The sequence below is a fragment of the Lonchura striata genome, chromosome 28 (assembly GCF_046129695.1).
Source record: "Lonchura striata isolate bLonStr1 chromosome 28, bLonStr1.mat, whole genome shotgun sequence".
Classification (NCBI taxonomy): domain Eukaryota; kingdom Metazoa; phylum Chordata; class Aves; order Passeriformes; family Estrildidae; genus Lonchura; species Lonchura striata.
In genome coordinates, this window is record NC_134630.1 from 6,264,293 (window position 1) to 6,282,427 (window position 18,135).

The window sequence follows — 18,135 nt, forward strand, 5'->3', positions numbered from 1 at the left end:
AACCCAATCCAACCCAACCCAATCTGATCCAACCCAACCCAAACCAATCCAACACAACCTGATCCAATCCAACCCAACCCAACCCAACCCAACCCAACCCAACCCAATCTGGAATGCGATTCCCAGAGCAGCTGTGCCTGCCCCGCCCCTGAAAGTGTCCAAAGCCCAGCTGGATGGGGCTTGGAGCAGCCATCCACTGGAAGGCATCCCTGGGGACGGCAGGGGGGACACGAGAAGATCCTTAAATTCCCTTCCCACCCAACCCATTGCATGCCAAACTTTAGCCCCGGCTTTGCGAGGAAAACGCCAACACGGAGCCGGCGCTCTGAGGTTGGACACTTTATTCGCTGTCTCTGCTTGGTTAGAAACACCTGGCTGTCAGAACTGTCACCACCACACCGAAGCAGTCACTCAAACACACTCTGCAAACAGCAACAGACCCAAAAGCTCCTCCCCAGGCTCGCTCCCAGGAGTGTACTTTTCCTATCTGTCAATACGGATACCTGTGGAATAACAATAATAATAAGAGACAAATTCCCGTTCTGGTTTTGCTTGCGGGCCCCCTCCTTCCTCCCGCTGCCTTCCCCCGCTGGGGATACTTTGAGTGATTGATTTGTCAAGTGTAATTCCCATTTTCCTGCAGGACTGGGAATCCTGCAGGAATTCAGCCTCTTCCATGCTCCGCAGGCTCCGGGGGTGCCAGCCTGGTCCTGCGAGGGGCTTTAATCAGCATTTCATGTCAAAAACTAGAAAACAGTCTTTAAAACCCGGGTTGGGAAACAACGAGGTGGAATTCAGCTCCCACAGAGACACGACAAGGATGGGACAGCACCCCGCAAGGCTCAGCCCTCAGGGCCAGAGAAAGGAGAGGGGAGAACTGCCAAAAATGCAAAGAAAAAGGGGGAACTTCCCTGTGCTGCAGAGTCCCGCGGGATCAGCGGCTCCGTTCCCCCCGGGACACCTCGCTGGGCAGCTGCTTCCCCACAAAAGAGCAACTCAAGTGCACAAAAGTGCAGCTCTGGCCAAGCCATGATGTTTTTTCCCAGTTAAAACCCCTCTTGAACACCCCATTTTTCTGCTGTCTTTGGCTCCCCAGCCCCCACTGAGCTCCGGGCTGGATCCCAACTTGGAGCTATTTTGATTTTTGCTCGTGCTGGAGATTAACCCAAAATCCATTTTTCCTCACCTTGCTCCCACCTCAGCCTCCTGACCCTGTTCTGTCACCCTCAGGTCCATCATCGCTGCGTCACCTTTGGCAAAACCTCCAATTTTGGGGTTGTTTTGCCCTTCCTACCCCAGCTGCTCAATTCTGCACCCCCATTCTGGGGGGATGAACCTCCTGTACAAATTTATTCCCCTCTAGATGGGATTTTTACCCTGAACACACTGTTCTAAGCCCAAAATGTGGGGGGTGCAGGTCATGGTGGCTGCCTTAGAGCTCAACCCTGGCAGGATCCCACCAGCTCTCTGCAATTCCCACATGGAATATGGCTTTTGCTGTCTGTTCATTTGCTCTGTATCAAAATCTGTAAATGGCTATTCCTGTTTCCTGCCTTAAAAAAAAAAAAAAAATTCCTTTTCAAGAAGTCTCTCTGCCCATTTCATTAAAAAACAAAAATTGAAAAAGGTATAAACTCACTGATCTCCCTCAGGGAACAGCAGTTAGGTGGCAAAGTCTCGCAATATTCAAGAGTTGTGTAAATTTGTTCTGTTAGAATTGTGTCAGTCCTGACCTGGAACGCCAAAGGGAGACCAGACCAGCACTCCCAGCCCGTGACCACCCCACCAGCACCACCAGGGACCCACAGCACGGCTCAGGGTGGGGAACACACCCAAAAAACCACAACCAGGGCTCGGCTGCTGCCTGGGAATGGCCAGGGAAGCCTTGGCATGGGTTGTTCTCCTGAGAGGATCAAACATTTGAAGGTCCAAGTCTCCTAAAACCCCTCCTAACACAGCAGCCCCACAGCTGGGCTGGTGACAGAAGAACAAAACAGAAAAATTGGCAGAAAAATCAAACAGAAAACCAAATCTTCAGGGTTATTTACAGGAACCCCTTAAAGACGACGCGCTGCCTTTGAAGGGAAAGGTGGGACAAATCCTGTTTGTGCCTCGTTTTTCGGGATCTTTCCGAGCCACAACGGCTCAAACTGCTGCAGAGTGGGAAGACAAAGTCACCGCCTCGTCCCCTCAGCCGGCGGGCACAGACACGGGACAGCGACCGGGGGTGACGGGACGCGACACGAGGATGTCCAGCGGGGCCGTGCCCCATCTCGGGGTCCCCAAGGCTCGGCGGTGTCACCGCTACGGGCCCGTGCCCCATCTCGGGGTCCCCAAGGCTCGGCGGTGTCACCGCTCCGGGCCCGCTAACTGTCACAGCCAGCCCCCGGCACGGCCACCGGGGCCACCGGGGCCACCGGGGCCACCGGGGCCACTGGGGCCATGGCGGGGTGGTCGCTCGGGAACGCGCAGAGCTCCGCGCTGGCCCCGGGGCCGCCGCTCGCCCCGGGCTGGGCCAGGCCCCGGGGTCCCCCCTGGCCGCGGCCGCTGCGGGAGCAGTCGTGGTGGCCGTGGTTGCCCAGGCGGCTGGAGGCCACCACGGCTTTCATGGCAGCCTGGGACAGAGGCAGAGAATTGGGGAGCTGTGGAATGTTCGGAGGGGATCGCCCGGCCAAAGCCCAGGACATCCCAAGGATCCCATTCCAACAATCCCAACAATCCCACCCCAATGATCCCATCCCAATAATCCCATCCCAACAAACCCAACAATCCCATCCCAATGATCCCACCCCAACAATCCCAACAATCCCAATAAGACCAACAATCCCAACAATCCCAACAATCCCAATAAGACCAACAATCCCAACGATCCCATCCCAACAATCCCAACAATCCCAACAATCCCAACAATCCCAACAATCCCAACAATCCCATCCCAACAATCCCACCCCAACAATCCCAACAATCCCAACAATCCCACCCCAACAATCTCAAACCAATGATCCTACCCAACAATCCCACCCCAACAATCCCAACAATCCCACCCAGTGATCCCATCCAGTGATCCCATCCCAACAATCCCAATGATCCCAACAATCCCAACCCAACAATTTCAACAATCCCATCCCAACAACCCAAACGATCCCACCCCAACAATCCCATCCCAACGATCCCACCCCAACAATCCCAACAATCCCGCCCCAACAATCCCACCCAACAATCCCGCCCCAACAATCCCACCCCACCCTCCTGGACCTCTGAGGAGGCGGAGGGGGGGAGCGGGGCCGGGATTGAGGGAATTCATCACCCAGAACCTTCGGGGGGAGGAACCTTTCCCTAAAACCCATCCCAAAAATCCCCCTGGCACCGCTCCATCCTTTCCCTCGGGATCGCAGAGGGCGTTGGCCAAATCCTGCCCTTCCAGGCCTCCCTCCGGCCGCGGATGGGGACGTGGCAGCCCCTCCCTCGCCGTCCCCTCCCTCGCCGTCCCCTCCCTCACCTTCAGCTTCCTCCTGGCGTTGAATTCCTGCAGTTTCCTCTGCGTGCTGTCCATGTGAGCGAATTTCGCCGCCTTCCCGGTGACCCAGGGGTGCTCCAGCGCCTGCTGAACCGTCAGCCTCCTCTGGGGATCCAAAACGATCAATTTTCTGACCTGAAAGCGCCCGAAATCGCCGGGTTTTGTCATTCCCAAGCAAGCCGCAGTGAAAGGAGAAAGAATTCGAATAAATGGGGAATATATGTGATAGTAAATCATTACATCGGTCAGGGAAGGAAGGAATAAAGAAAGCAAGAAGTAAAATGAATCATGAAATCAATCATAAAAGTAAGGAATAAAGAAATCAAGAAGTAAAATTAATAATGAAATCAATCATAAAAGTAAGCAATAAAGAAAGCAAGAAGTAAAATTAATCATAAAATCAATCATAAAAGTAAGGAATAAAGAAAGCAAGAAGCAAAATTAATAATGAAATCAATCATAAAAGTAAGGAATAAAGAAAGCAAGAAGTAAAATTAATCATTAAAAAAGTAAGGAATAAATAAAGGAAATTAAAGAAAGCAAGAGTACATAATAATAAATCAATAAATAATAGATTCACACAAAGAAATAATTAATAGAAATGTGTGGGAAATAAATAAATTTAATTAAATAAATGGATGCAGTAAATGCATAAAAATAAAATCATGAAATGTATGAAATAAAAAATAAAAATCGGTGGTTAATAAATAAAAAATAAATAAACAAATGCAATAAATTTGTAAAAATAAAATCATAAAATACAGGAAATCAATAATGAAAATGGTGATAAATAAATACATGAAAATTTGTAATAAATGAATGAACACTTGTCATAAATAGATAACCATAAAATCATCAATAAATCAAACAATAATAAAAAGTGATAGAAAAAGGAATAGCATTAAAGAAATTAATAAATAAATAGAATTAAAGAAATTAAAGGAAATTGGAATAAGGAAAGGAAAGGAAAGGAAAGGAAAGGAAAGGAAAGGAAAGGAAAGGAAAGGAAAGGAAAGGAAAGGAAAGGAAAGGAAAGGAAAGGAAAGAAAGGAAAGGAAAGGAAAGGAAAGGAAAGGAAAGGAAAGGAAAGGAAAGGAAAGGAAAGGAAAGGAAAGGAAAGGAAAGGAAAGGAAAGGAAAGGAAAGGAAAGGAAAGGAAAGGAAAGGAAAGGAAAGGAAAGGAAAGGAAAGGAAAGGAAAGGAAAGGAAAGGAAAGGAAAGGAAAGGAAAGGAAAGGAAAGGAAAGGAAAGGAAAGGAAAGGAAAGGAAAGGAAAGGAAAGGAAAGGAAAGGAAAGGAAAGGAAAGGAAAGGGAAATACAGTGAAATGAAATAAATTTACATAAATAAAGAAAATAAAGTGAAATAAAGTAAATAAAATAAAAATAATTTTAATAAACTAAATTATCACATAAAATAAAGAATCAAATCAAATCAAATTTAAAATCAATTCAAAAAATAAATCAAATTTACAGTTTCCCAGGCCCGTGGCTGCCTCGCTCACCAGGTCCTTGGCGTTTGGGGACACCTCGTCCCACCAGGGGGACACGAACTCGTAGTCGCAGGTGAGGATGCGGCCGTACATGTACTGATCCCCCCGCGGGTCGAAAAAGGGCTCGAAGCCACAGAGCCTGGGGGGGACAGAGCCGTGGGACACGGGGGGGACACCCCCTGGCACCCCCGGGCAGGGGCCGGAGCCCCCCGTGTCCCCCGGCCGTGACACTCACAGGATGTAGGTGATGACCCCCACGCTCCACATGTCCACCTCCGGCCCGTAGGGACAGCCCTGCAGGATTTCGGGCGCTGGAAGGAAAGTTTGGGGGTCGAAGGCACCCAACAAAGGGGGGGCACAGAGGAGAAAATCCCACTGGGCAGCAGCGGGGTGGAGGAAATGGGGAAATGTGGGGGGAAAGGGGAAATGTGGAGGAAATGGGGAAATGTGGGGGGAAAGGGGAAATGTGGGGGGAAAGGGGAAATGTGGAGGAAATGGGAGAAATGTGGAGGAAATGGGGAAATGTGGGGGGAAAGGGGGAAATGTGGAGAAAATGTGAGAAATGTGGAGGAAATGGGGAAATGTGGGGGGAAAAGGGGGAAATGTGGGGGGAAAAGGGGGAAATGTGGGGGGAAAGGGGAAAATGTGGAGGAAATGGGGAAATGTGGGGGGAAATGGGAAATGTGGGGGGAAAAGGGGTAAATGTGGAGAAAATGGGGAAATGTGGGGGGAAAAAGGGGGAAATGTGGAGAAAAGGGGAGAAATGTGGAGGAAAAGAGGAGAAATGTGGAGGAAATGGGGAAATGTGGGGGGAAAGGGGAGAAATGTGGAGGACAAGGGGATAAATGTGGAGAAGAAGGGGAGAAATGTGGAGGGAAAAGGGAGAAATGTGGAGGGAAAAGGGGTAAATTTGGAGAAAAGAGGATAAATATTGAGGAAAGGGATAAATGCAAAGGAAAAGGGGAGAAAAGTGGAGGAAGAGGGGTAAATGCGGAGGAAAAGGGGAGAAATGTGGAGAAAAGGGGTAAATGTAGAGAAAATGGAATAAATGTGGAGAAAAGGGGATAAACCTAGAGGAAAAGGGGCAAATGTGCAGGAAAGGGGATAAATTTGGAGGAAAAGAGGATCAATGTGGAGAAAACGGAAAATGTGGAGGAAAAAGGATAAATGTGGAGAAAATGGATAAATGTTGAGGAAAAGGGGTAAATGTAGAGAAAAGGGGATAAATGTAGAGGGAAAGGGGATAAATGTGGAGAAAATGGATAAATGTAGAGGAAAAGGGCAGAAATGTGGCTCTGCGCTGACCGAATGTGGCAGGGCCCCAGCTGTTCCAGCTGTGCCCGGCCTCGGGCAGGGAAAACCCCCAGGAATGTCCCTCCCTTGTCCTTTCCCTGTCCCCAGAATGTCCCCCCGGCCCCGGGGCCCCGCTCACCGCAGTAGCCCGGTGTCCCACACACGGTTTTCATGGTGTCCTGCTCGTCCAGGATCTTGGAGAGCCCGAAGTCACCTTGCAGGGACACGAGAGAGTGGCACTGCCTGTCGGAACTCAAAATGTCCCTCAGACATTTTTAGAGGTTCCAGGCCTTGGTCAGAAGCATTTGAGACCCTGGCACAGCTGCAAACAGCTGTGATTTTGGGTTTGAGCCATAGGATGAGTTACCAACCTTGGAGGTGGAACAAGCAGTCACAAAGGGTTAGATAGGATAGTAAAAGTAGTTACAAAACAGAGGGGAAATTTTTTTGTGTTGTACAGGGGGGTTTTAGCACCTGTCCAGGGGGATTTTTACTTTGTACATGGGGGTCAGAAGTTCTAAGATGGAGGAAAGTGGGCTGATCCTGTTCTTCCTCCTTCTTCTTCCTCACCTCCATGTTCTTGGTGATGTTGGCACTCACAGATTGGTTTAGAGTAGAAAAGCACTTTGTAATGTAGGTAGTAGGTATTGGGGGAAAATCATAAACATGTAATTTGTAATATATCATATAAAAGATAGTAATGCACTATTTAATATAGGTAATAGGCATTGTGGAAAAACTGTAAAGGTTTAAAATGCAATATATCATATAAAAGAGAGCAGCAGCCCTGGGCAGGGGGAGAGAAGAAGACACAGACAGGGAGGATGTCAGGGTGTGTGTGTGCCTCTGCCTGAGCTGTGAGCAAACCCCAATAGCCAAAAAAGAAAATCTTTTAGATAAATCGCAATAAACTGCCTCGAGACCCAACAACAGAGACTGCTGATTTTTTTTTGGAAGCTCGGGCTGGAGGAGGGAATTTCCACCACACGGGACCCCAGAGCAAGGCCGGGGTTCTCACACTGCATCAGGGTGGGCACGGGGGGCTCCAACCCCCGGGTCCCCAACCCACCGATCTTGAGGGGCGCCTCGGGGGACAGGTCTGCGTACAGGAGGTTCTCCGGCTTCAGGTCCCGGTGGACGACTCCGTTCTGGTGCAAATACTGCAAAAAAGAGTGATTTATGAAAAAAATATGGATGTTGATCTAGTATCGATAGCCACCTGTGAGGGACAAAACCTCTCTAACAGTTTAAAGTTAGAAAATGATTTCTTATAAAAAATATGAATATTGATCTAGTATCGATAGCCAACTGTGAGGGACAAAAACTCTCTAACAATTTAAAGTTAGGAAGTGATTTATGAAAAAAATATGGATATTCATCTAGTATTGATACCTAACTGTGACGGACAGAAACTCTCTAAGAGTTTAAAGTTAGAAAGTGAATTATTATAAAAAATATGAATATTGATCTAGTATCGATACCCAGTTGTGAGGGACAAAAACTCTCTAACAGTTTAGAAATTGATTTATTATAAAAATATGGATATTGATCTAGTATCGATACCCAACTGGGACGGACAAAAACTCTCTAACAGTTAAAATTAAAAAGTGTGTGTTTATTGTGTGTGGGATGGCTCCCAAATCCACACCACACCTCTCAGGTGATTACAGAGCCCTTTTATCCATACAAGTGTTGAATACCCAAAATACAAATACATATTCATCATTTTGGTAGCTCCCATTCCTCCTATGCAAATCATTTCAAAAGTTATTCGGCATGCATAATTTGTTCCTTGAAATGGGTCCGTGTCCCTTCCCAAAATGAGGAAGTCAATGAAGTCTTCCTCCTTCTGACCTTTCTACCTTTTCAATGCAAAAATGACAAATGAACTCTTGGTAGAACTTCTCCCATTCCTTGTCTTCAATTGGTTTCAGAGCAGAGGAGCCCCACAATTGTCTTATTTTTATTGTCTTATTTACTTCCTAAAAGCTATTTGTCACTTTCTGTGCTCTTCATCATCATTTCTTCATTATATTCTTCATTATCAACCCAGCTAACTAAACATTGTGCTGACGACCAATCAATTATTAGTTAACTATTAACTCTTAACTTCATCAAGGCCTACTAATTTATTTTAATTAACTCTAGTAAGGCTTATCTCAGACTAAAATCTTGGCTTTTCTAAATCTCTAAATTCCTTAAAATTTACGTTGCAAGAGGAGAAAAGGGGGATGTGAAAAGGAAGGGAACAGCCCCGGGGGCAGCAGTTGGGAACAATCCCCTGGATCCTTGTCCAGGCAGGAGTTGCCATGTTGGAAACGCTCCTGCTGCCATGGAAAGTCTGGGATGAAGAGCAGCCCTGACCTTCCTCCTTCCTTCTCCTCATCCTCACTGAGAGCAGATCCCTCTCCTCCCAGCCAAGGCCAAGGTGAGCGGACAAATGAGGTGTTTGGGATGGAGCAGCTCCAGGAACTTCTCCCCAGGAATATTTGGGATGGGGGCAGCTCCAGGAACTTCACCCCTGGGATATTTGGGATGGGAGAAGCTCCAGGAACTTCACCCCTGGGATATTTGGGATGGGGGCAGTTCTGGGTGCCTCTCCCCTGGGAAATTTGGGATGGGGCAGCTCCAGTTCCTCTCTCCATGGAAATTTGGGATGGGAGCAGCTCCAGGCACTTCACCCCTGGGATATTTGGGATGAGGCAGTTCCAGAAACTTCTCCCCAGGGAAATTTAGGATGGGAGAAGCTCCGGGTACCTCTCCCCAGGGATATTTAGGATGGGAGCAGCTCCAGGAACTTCTCCCCAGGGAAATTTGGGATGAGGCAGCTCCAGGCACTTCTCAGGAATATTTGGGATGGGGCAGTTCCAATCACTTCTCCCCAGGGATATTTGGGACAGGGGCAGTTCTGGTGCCTCTCCTCAGGGAAATTTGGGATGAGGCAGCTCCAGGAACTTCACCCAGGGATATTTGGGATGGGGCAGCTCCGGGTGCCTCTCCCCAGGGAAATTTGGGATGGGGCAGCTCTGGGTGCCTCTCCCCAGGGATATTTGGGATGGGGCAGCTCCGGGTGCCTCTCCCCAGGGATGTTTGGGATGGGGCACCTCTGGGTGCCTCTCCCCAGGGATATTTGGGATAGGGCACCTCTGGGTGCCTCTCCCCAGGGAAATTTGGCTGCAGCCCCCCCGGTGGGGTGTCCCCAGGGCCACGTTACCGAAACCGCCTCCAGGATCTGCTTGACCACGTGCGCCGCATCCCGCTCGCTGTAGAAGCCCCTCTCCACAATCCTGTGGGCACACGGAGCCTTCAGCCCCCTCCATCCTCCTCCTCCTCCTCCTCCCCCACTCCCCCGGGGCCGATCCGTACCTGTCGAAGAGTTCTCCCCCCGTCACCAGCTCCAGCACCAGCGCGATCTCCGAGGGCGTCTCGAAAATCTCCTTCAGCTTGATCTGGAAAGGGGGACAGGAGGGATTTCGGGATGCGGGCTGGGGCACGGGGGATGTGGGATTTGGGAACAGCCCTGGCTGTGCCGGGACGAGGCTGTGACCAGCTGGGAGGGTGGAAAGGCTTATTTCAGGGCAAACATTTCCTTCTTCTCTTCGGTTTTTCCCCACTCTTGATTTGTTTCCACCTGAATTTTTTGGAATTGTTCGCAGCAGTCCTGCTCGACACAGATGAAAGATGAATCTGGGAATGTGCAGAGCCCCGATCCTCTTCACATCTCCCAGCTTGGTTGCCAGCATTGGAATTTTGGACCTCCGTGGGCACCTCCATCCAGCCCCGTTGGAATTTTGCTCCTCCTGAGCACCTCCATCCAGCCCCGTTGGAATTTTGCACCTCCATCCAGCCCCGTTGGAATTTTGCACCTCTGATCCAGCCCCATTGGAATTTTGCTCCTCCTGAGCACCTCCATCCAGCCCCATTGGAATTGTGCCTCCACAGCCCATCTGGAATTAACAATTTTATGTCCTAAAGCGACATCCAAATGCAATTTTTCCTTTTTCTTTTTTTTCCCCCCACTTTTTTTTTTTAATTTTTTTTTTTTTTTTTTTAATGGAAACCCAAGAATTTCACGCTTCTTAAGACTTTTGTGACAGTGCGAATTTCATGGGGCTTTAATCATTCCCTTCCCAGGCTGGGTGACAAGCCGTGATCCCCCGTGGGGTGAGAGACACTATGTGGCAGCTTATTGCATTATAATAATACACGGAGCACTATAATTTTCCTATTAACTTCAAAAGTTTACAATCCTATTATATCAGCCGCTGCCGAGGTCGGTGCTGGCATCAATAATGGAGCAGAGCAGCTCCTCTTCAAACATCACTTGAACCTGGGATGAGCAGAACCCCACGGAAACCTCGGGGATTTAAATATTCCAACGGGTTGGATCCTCCTCCGTGGCTCCAAGGAGCTGCTGCCTGGAGAGGGGAGGGAGGAAATTGGATTTTCTGTGGTGCTCCTGATAACACATCAGAGAGGAGCCTCTTCCCATCCACGAGTGTGATTCCCATCCTGGCTGTCAGCCCTGCTGTCCTAGGATGGGGGAAATATCTCCATGGAAGAGGCTGAAGCACCAAATTGTCCTAAAACACTGAAACACCCCAAAACAGGCCCACGCTGAGCTGGTTGAGAGGTTTAGAGGTGACACATCCTCAGTGCTTTCAGCTCTGTTTTTTTTGGGGATGTTTGGGATTTCTCTTGGTTTCATCTCTTGGCGTGAAGGTTTTGGGCTTCTGCAAAGAAAGCTCTGAGGATGGGTGCCCAGGGTTTGAGGGGTGCTGCAGCTTGAGCAGTGGCAAGGTGATGTCCCAGTGATGTCCCAACAATGTCCCAGCGATGTCCCAACAATGTCCCAGTGATGAAGCACCAAATTGTCCTAAAACACTGAAACACCCCAAAACACACCCACGCTGAGCTGGTTGAGAGGTTTAGAGGTGACACGTCCTCAGTGATTTCAGCTCTTTATCTGGTTTTTTTTGGGGATGTTTGGGATTTCTTCTGGCTTCATCTCTTGGCGTGAAGGTTTTGGGATTCTGCAGAGAGCAAAGCTCCAAAGATGGGCTGGGAGCAGCCATGCCCAGGGTTTGAGGAGTGCTGAAGCTTGAGCAGAAGCAGCCAGTGGCAAGGCAATGTCCCAGTGATGTCCCAACAATGTCCCAGCGGTGTCCCGATCCCAATCCCAACAGGAGCAGGGCCTGTCCCAACCCTCAGCCCCACGGCAGCTCCCAGGTGGTTTTTTGGTGTCATTTCCTTCACCCGAGTGTTCTCCAAGATCCTTTTGCAATCTCCCAGTGGAGCCATGCAGTCGGGAATGAGCTTTTTTTGGGAGGTGGGGGCTCCGTTGCATCCCAGAGGGGCTCTGCTGGCCCTGGCTGGATTAGATCTGCTCCAAGGCTGCTCCAGTTGGCTCCAGTTGGGAGTGCTGAGCAAGGGAACAACCCAGCCCCAGCCCTTTTATCTCCCCTGGCAGGATTCATTACAGACAGGCCATTTTCCCTGGGATTCATTTGATCTCCTCATGAAAATTGCCTGCATGGTGGAAATCTCAAGGCAGGGTGTGGGAAGGGGGAGGATAGGGTGGGTGGGGGGGGGGAGTCCTTGGATATCCTTGGACTTGGATGTGGGAGCTGGGAGCTGAAAGGAGCTGCAAGGAACAGGAATTTCATGTGGCAGCCAGAAGGGAATCACCTGGATGCTGTCAGTGAGGCAGGGAGCTCTTGGAACTCAAAATGTCTCACAGATATTTTTACAGGTTCCAGGCCTTGGTCAGAAGCATTTGAGACCCTGGCACAGCTGCAAACAGCTGTGATTTTGGGTTTGAGCCATGGAATGAGTTACCAACTTTGGAGGTAGAACAAGCAGTCACAAAGGGTTAGATAGGAGAGTAAAAGTAGTTACAAAACAGAGGGGAAATTTTTTAGTATTGTACAGGGGGGTTTTAGCACCTGTCCAGGGGGGTTTTTACTTTGTACATGGGGGTCAGAAGTTCTAAGATGGAGGAAAGTGGGCTGATCCTGCTCTTTCTCCTTCTTCTTCCTCACCTCCATGTTCTTGGTGCTGTTGGCACTCACAGATTGGTTTAGAGTAGAAAAGCACTTTGTAATGTAGGTAGTAGGTATTGGGGGAAAACTATAAACATGTAATATGTAATATATCATATAAAAGAGAGCAGCAGCCCTGGGTGGGGGGAGAGAGAAGAAGAAGACAGCAGACAGGGAGGATGTCAGGGTGTGTGTGTGCCTCTGCCTGAGCTGTGAGCAAACACAGCAGCCCCAGAAGAAAATCTTTTAGATAACTCACAATAAACTGCCTTGAGACCCAACAACAAGAGGCTGTGGAGTTTTCTTTGGAAGCTCGGGCTGGAGGAGGGAATTTCCACCACACGAGACCCCTGACCAAGCCTGGGGTTCTCACAGGGAGGGTTTTCCATGGGGTTCAGGGTGGGTTTTCCATGGGCTGGTGCCTTCATCCTGCATCAAGACAGGATGAAACCCAGGACATTCCAACTCTTCCCTCAGCACTGGGCTGAGTTAAGGGCAAACCCACCCCAGCAGCCGTGGCCCCGACCCAGAGGGAGGTGGCAGCTGTGTCACGGGGGTCCTACTCACGATGTTGGGGTGCGAGAGGCGCAGCAGGACCCCGATCTCCGTCCTCACGATCTTTTTGTCGATCTGGGAGGCAGAGCTTGTGTCACCTGCACTGCCAGGCCTGGCTCAGGCTCCCCACCATACAGAGACCCCTCACTACCCCCAGCACGTTCCCAGAGCTCACCCCCACCCCAAATCTCAGCTCCTTTGTCCACGTGGGACCCTCAGGCTGTGCCCGGTGCCAGCCCCACGCCCATCCCGGTACCGAGGGGTGGGGAGGAGAGAAACCACCAGCCCTCCCCCCCCAGCTCCCTGGTGCTCACCCTTCCCCTCCCCAGCCCCTCTCCTGCCCCACTCACCGTTTTCTTCAGGATCTTGGCAGCGTAGGGAGCTCCCGTGCCCTTCTCCTGGCAGCTGAACACCACTGAGGTGGCTCCCCTGGAGGGCGGGGGGGACGAGAGGCTGGCACAGAGCTGGGGGTCCCGCTCCCCCTGTGCCCCCCACCAGCACCTTTGGCAGTGCCAGGCCCTGGGAGCTCAGCATGGATCCCACTCTTCTTCATGGATCCCCCTGCTCCTGCATCCCCCCATTGCTGAATTCCCCTCCTGTACCTCTCCCCTGTGGGACTCAGATTCAGTCAAAGAAAGAAAATGAGAATTTGTGGCCAGGCAGGAGCCTGGGAAAGAGCTGGGAAAGAATGTAAATAATTCTTTATCTCTCTTGTTGTTCACACTGTTTATAGTTAAGTTCTATCACTGTGCATCAAGCACTTTGCACCAATGCTGTGGGTTGTTTTCACTTCAGAACCAATGGATTTGATCCTTGTGAAGCTCTGTATAAAAGAGCAGTGTATTTTGAATAAATCAGAGTTTTACTCTCAGGAGTTGATCCTCACGAAGCTCTGTATAAAAGAGCAGTGTATTTTGAATAAATCAGGGTTTTACTCTCAGCAGCCTTCTGAGTCAGAATCTTCTCATTCCCGTCCTGCCTTGACAGCGACACTGCCCTTCATCCCCACCCCACATCCCCTTCCTGCACCCCCTCCTGATGCGTCTCTCTCCCGCATCCCCCTCCCGGCTCTCCCGGCTCAGCTATTTTAATTAAACCCGACTTCTAGAGGGGCTTTAAATCCTGAATCGCGACACGACGGAGCCGCCGTGTCCCCGCTGCGGGTGACACCGGGACCGGGGCCGCCGCCGCCGGTGGCGATCTCAGCTCGAGTTAATCGCCATTCCCGAGCTCTGGACTCATTTGCAATTCCATCTCCCTGCCCGGCTCCCGGAGCAGATTCATTCCTGCCCCCGAGTCATCGGCCGCGTTTTGGCTTCGCCGCCTTCGGGGACGCAGCTCAGGCTGTGCCTGGAGGTGCCCGATAAAATCAGATCCCCAAAAGCACCGACTTTCATACCAAAACCTCCCGCGAGCCCACCAGCATCCCCTCAGGCATCCCCCCGCGCTCCCGGGTGCTCTCCTGAATGAGGGATTTGTCTTCAAAGCCAGAGCAGATTTTGCAACTCCTCCGGCTGAATTTGGGAACGGCGTTCCCATGGCAACGGGTACCAGGCTCGTCCGGGATGCTGCGGGATCCAGGAACCCCAGCCCCGCCCAGCTTCAGATCATTTCCTCCCTTGTGCCGCACATCCTCCGTGAAACTTCAGTTTACAAATAAAAAGTGATTTGGAGAGGAATTGTTGCAGCTGGGAGGGGCGGGGCGGCCACCACCTGCTCCAGCTCGGGAAAAAAGGGCAAAATCTGCAATTTGACCCCAAAATGGCATCGCTGCTGCTGCGACCGCCACAACAACGCTTTTCCACGAGGTTATTTTGGAATTTCCCAGCTGGGCTGGTGCCGGGGCAGGACCTTCCACCCCCTCTCCACAGCTGAATCCCAGGCAGGATCTGTCTCCTCTCACCCTCCCTCTCGGCTTTTCCGCACGGACAATTCCCAGCCCGATTCCCGCCGCTAACGAGATCATTTAGGAGCGCTCGGCTCGGCGTTTAGGAGGGCTCGGGGTGGCTCCTGTGCCCGCTGTGCCCGCGGCGCTGCCCCTCACACGTCCCCAATTAGGGCAGCGCTCGGCTCCGAGCCGGAATTCGCCACACCTCGGCCCCCGCAGCCGCCGCTCGAGGCCTCAAATAAACATCCCCAATCAGCCTTGCCTGGACATAATTGCATTTGTTTTCCAGATGAACTGGAAAATGTCGAACGATGGGATTTGCAGAGTCTGGAACGTGCCGGGTTGGGTCCTCCCTGCTGTCCCCACGTCCCCACCCGGCTCCCTCCATCCCTCTCCTGCTTCCTGGAGCTTCCCGGCCAGAGCTGGGCCAGCCTTGCCAGGAGAGGCTCTAAGGGAGACCCCTGCATGGAGAGTGGGCTCCCAGCAGCCCAAATCCCACCCAGATCCCAACGCGCCGTGAGTGGGTGGCTCCAGCACTGAGAGCCAGCCTGATATAAATCTGGTGCTGAAACTGGATGGATGGATGGATGGATGGATGGATGGATGGATGGATGGATGGATGGATGGATTCCAAGGGCTCCAGACCTGTCCTTCTGTCCTACGTCCCCCTGTGCAGGGCTGGGTGCTGCCAAGCCCTGCGCTGATGTGGCCACACCTCGATACAAACCCCTAAATTCCTGCTTTCACCAAAACTGCTGCTTCTCAGGATCCTCTGAGGATGGAAACCCAGAGGCAGCAGGGCCACCAAATCCCGTTGTTCCGAGCCGAGGCAGCACTTCCTCCCCCCACTGGAACAGCCCAGAGCCCCCAAAAATGGGACCATCAACCTCCCGGCACCCCCTGCCCTCGGATGGGCTCTCCAAGCCAAATCCAGACTGGGAAATTCAGGCTGGCACTGTCTGGCCTCTGCAGGGGGCTGCTGCAGGCAGGACCCTCATCACCCACCCCCAAAGCCTTGGGGTGCTCAGAGGAGAGAGGGGTCTCCCCACGATCCCACTGCCGTGGGGAATTTCCATCTCCACAGGCCCAGGGACCCCCAGCCCCACCTGCAAACCCCCAGACCCGGCTGCAGCGTCACAGCACAGCCCAAGCACCAGGTCACACGAGAGGGGAGGGTCTGTCGCCATCCATCCCCCTTATCCATCCTCCCATCCTTCCACGGCCCTTCTACATCCATCCTTCTCCCCTGCTTGTCCACTCCTTCCTGCATCCCTCCATTCTTCCATCTCTCCTCCATTCCTCCCACATCCGTCCATCCCCTTTCTATCCGTCCCTCTCTTCCTGCATCCCTTCACCTCCTATTCCCCATCATCTCCCCCTGAATCCCTCCATCCCTCAATCCATCCCCTCTGTATTCCTCCCCCTCCCCACATCCCTCCATCCCCCCTGCCTCCCCACCAGACCAGTCCCTGCCCCAACCCGGACCCTCCCCACCCCAGGGGGGCTCCTGCCCCTTCCAGCCCCTCCCAGTTCGCTCTCCCCGCCCGGTACCGTCCCAGCTCGGGGCCCACGATGTAGAAATCTTCCAGTGCCGCCTCCCGGTGGGATCCATCGATCCAAAACTCGCTCTGGCTCTTGGACGACGGCATGGTGGGCTGGGGGCTGCGAGCTGCCTCCAGCTGCTGGGAAGGGGAAGGGGAGACCCCGGCATGGATGGCCGCAGCCCCCCCGCCAGACCCCCACGCGATCCCCCCCGCGCTTCCCCGAGTGCCCAGATGGCTCGGGAAAAACCAGCGCTCGGGATTACGGAGCGCCATGGAACCACAAATCCCCCTCCCACCCGGCACGTACGATGCTTTTCCGAGATAATTCCCCCCGCTGCGGGATGTTCCCCCCTCCCGGCTTTTTTCCACCATCCCCCTCCCCCTTTTCCCACCCCATTCCCACCTGCCTGGGATCCCCCCCGGCTTTGCAGAGCCGGGCACCCACGGGCTGGATCGCACCCACCCCGATTCCTGCAGCCTCCCCCAGCCCCCCCGGCCCTCCACACGCCCCCGGGAATTTCGGGGTGGGGTCGTGGCCCGGCACGTACCGTTACCTGCGGCGCCGCTCGTGTCCCCCCCGGCGCTGCCTCATCCCCGCCGAGGGTGGGCACGGGGGGTCCCGAGCCCGCGGGGGTCGTGCTGAGCCCGCCCGCGGCGCCCCGGGCCGGTGCGGGCCCCCAAAACGGAGCGTCACGGCTCAGCTCCTCGGCGGGGCTTCACGGGGCTGCGGGGACGCAGGGACGGGGAGATGGAGGCGCGCAGGGACGCGGGAGGACGCGGGATCGGAGGGATGCGGGGACGGCAGGATGCCGGGATGCGGCGGCCCGGGGATGCCGGGCAGAACGGACGCGGCTGCCGGGATGGCAGGACGGGAGGATGCAGGGATGGGAGGGTACCGGGCAGCACCGGGAGGCAGGGAGGAGAGGCCGCGGGGCTGCCGGGCAGCGGGAGCGCAGCGCCGCAGGGAGAGAGGAAGGTGGGGAAGCGGGGCCGGGGCTGCGGAGCACCGGGACCCTCCCAGGCAGCATCACCGGCTCCGCCGCGCTCCCGCCCGGCTCGGCCGTGCCACCGCCCGGCCCGGCGCCGCCACTGCACCCCCGCCGCCCCCCGGGGCTACGGGACCCGCGCGGTGCTCGGGGAGCCGGCCCCGCGGCGGGGGCTCCCGGATCGCCCCCGGTGCCGCGCCCCGCGTCCCGGGGAGCGCCCGCAGCCCCGCACCCACCGGGGCCGGGCTGTGCCCCGCCGAGCGGCCGCGGCCGGGAGCCGCCGGTAGCGGGGGGCGCGAACGGGCGGGGGGCGCGGGCGCTGCCCGGAGCCGCCGCACGGTGACGCCGTCGCCCACCGGATGGGAACGGGGGGCGCGGGGGGGAAACGGGAAGGTGGGAGGGGACGGGGCGGGGCTGCGATCGGGGTTGGGGAGGGGTTGAGTTACGGGCCTGGAGTGGGAATGGGCTGGGAATGGTGGGAATGGCGCTGGGAATAGTGGGAATGGCACCGGGAATGGCACCGGGAATAGTGGGAATGGCGCTGGGAATGGCGCCGGGAATGGCACCGGGAATAGTGGGAATGGCACCGGGAATAGTGGGAATGGCACCGGGAATGGCGCCGGGAATGGCGCCGGGAATGGCACCGGGAATGGCACCGGGAATAGTGGGAATGGCACCGGGAATGGTGGGAATGGCACCAGGAATGGCGCCGGGAATGGCACCGGGAATAGTGGGAATGGCACCGGGAATGGCACCGGGAATAGTGGGAATGGCAACGGGAGTGGCACTGGGAATGGCGCCGGGAATGGTGGGAATGGCACC

The 18,135-nt window shown here is 53.6% G+C and overlaps 1 protein-coding gene across 1 annotated transcript; it reads right to left on the minus strand.

Annotated features, from left to right (window-relative positions):
* Window positions 1-2,366: 2,366 nt before the first annotated feature.
* On the minus strand, window positions 2,367-16,976 carry LOC110480196 (calcium/calmodulin-dependent protein kinase type IV). Its single transcript, XM_077788735.1, has 12 exons — window positions 16,876-16,976; window positions 16,335-16,462; window positions 13,246-13,324; window positions 12,908-12,970; window positions 9,666-9,748; window positions 9,514-9,586; window positions 7,369-7,459; window positions 6,439-6,513; window positions 5,242-5,317; window positions 5,019-5,145; window positions 3,500-3,652; window positions 2,367-2,615 (listed from the first exon to the last, which is right to left on the minus strand). Exons 2-12 carry the CDS (start codon window positions 16,430-16,432, stop codon window positions 2,367-2,369), a joined length of 1,167 nt encoding a protein of 388 aa, XP_077644861.1. The 5' UTR covers window positions 16,433-16,462; window positions 16,876-16,976.
* Window positions 16,977-18,135: the final 1,159 nt, after the last annotated feature.

Coding starts and splice junctions, on each gene's coding strand:
- LOC110480196 (XM_077788735.1), bottom strand. CDS start 16,432: ATGCCGTCGTCCAAGAGCCAGAGCGAGTTTTGGATCGATGGATCCCAC. Junction 9,749..12,907: donor GCCTCTCGCACCCCAACATC/GTGAGTAGGACC, acceptor CCCCCTTTCCAG/ATCAAGCTGAAGGAGATTTT. Junction 9,587..9,665: donor GGGGGAGAACTCTTCGACAG/GTACGGATCGGC, acceptor GTGTGCCCACAG/GATTGTGGAGAGGGGCTTCT.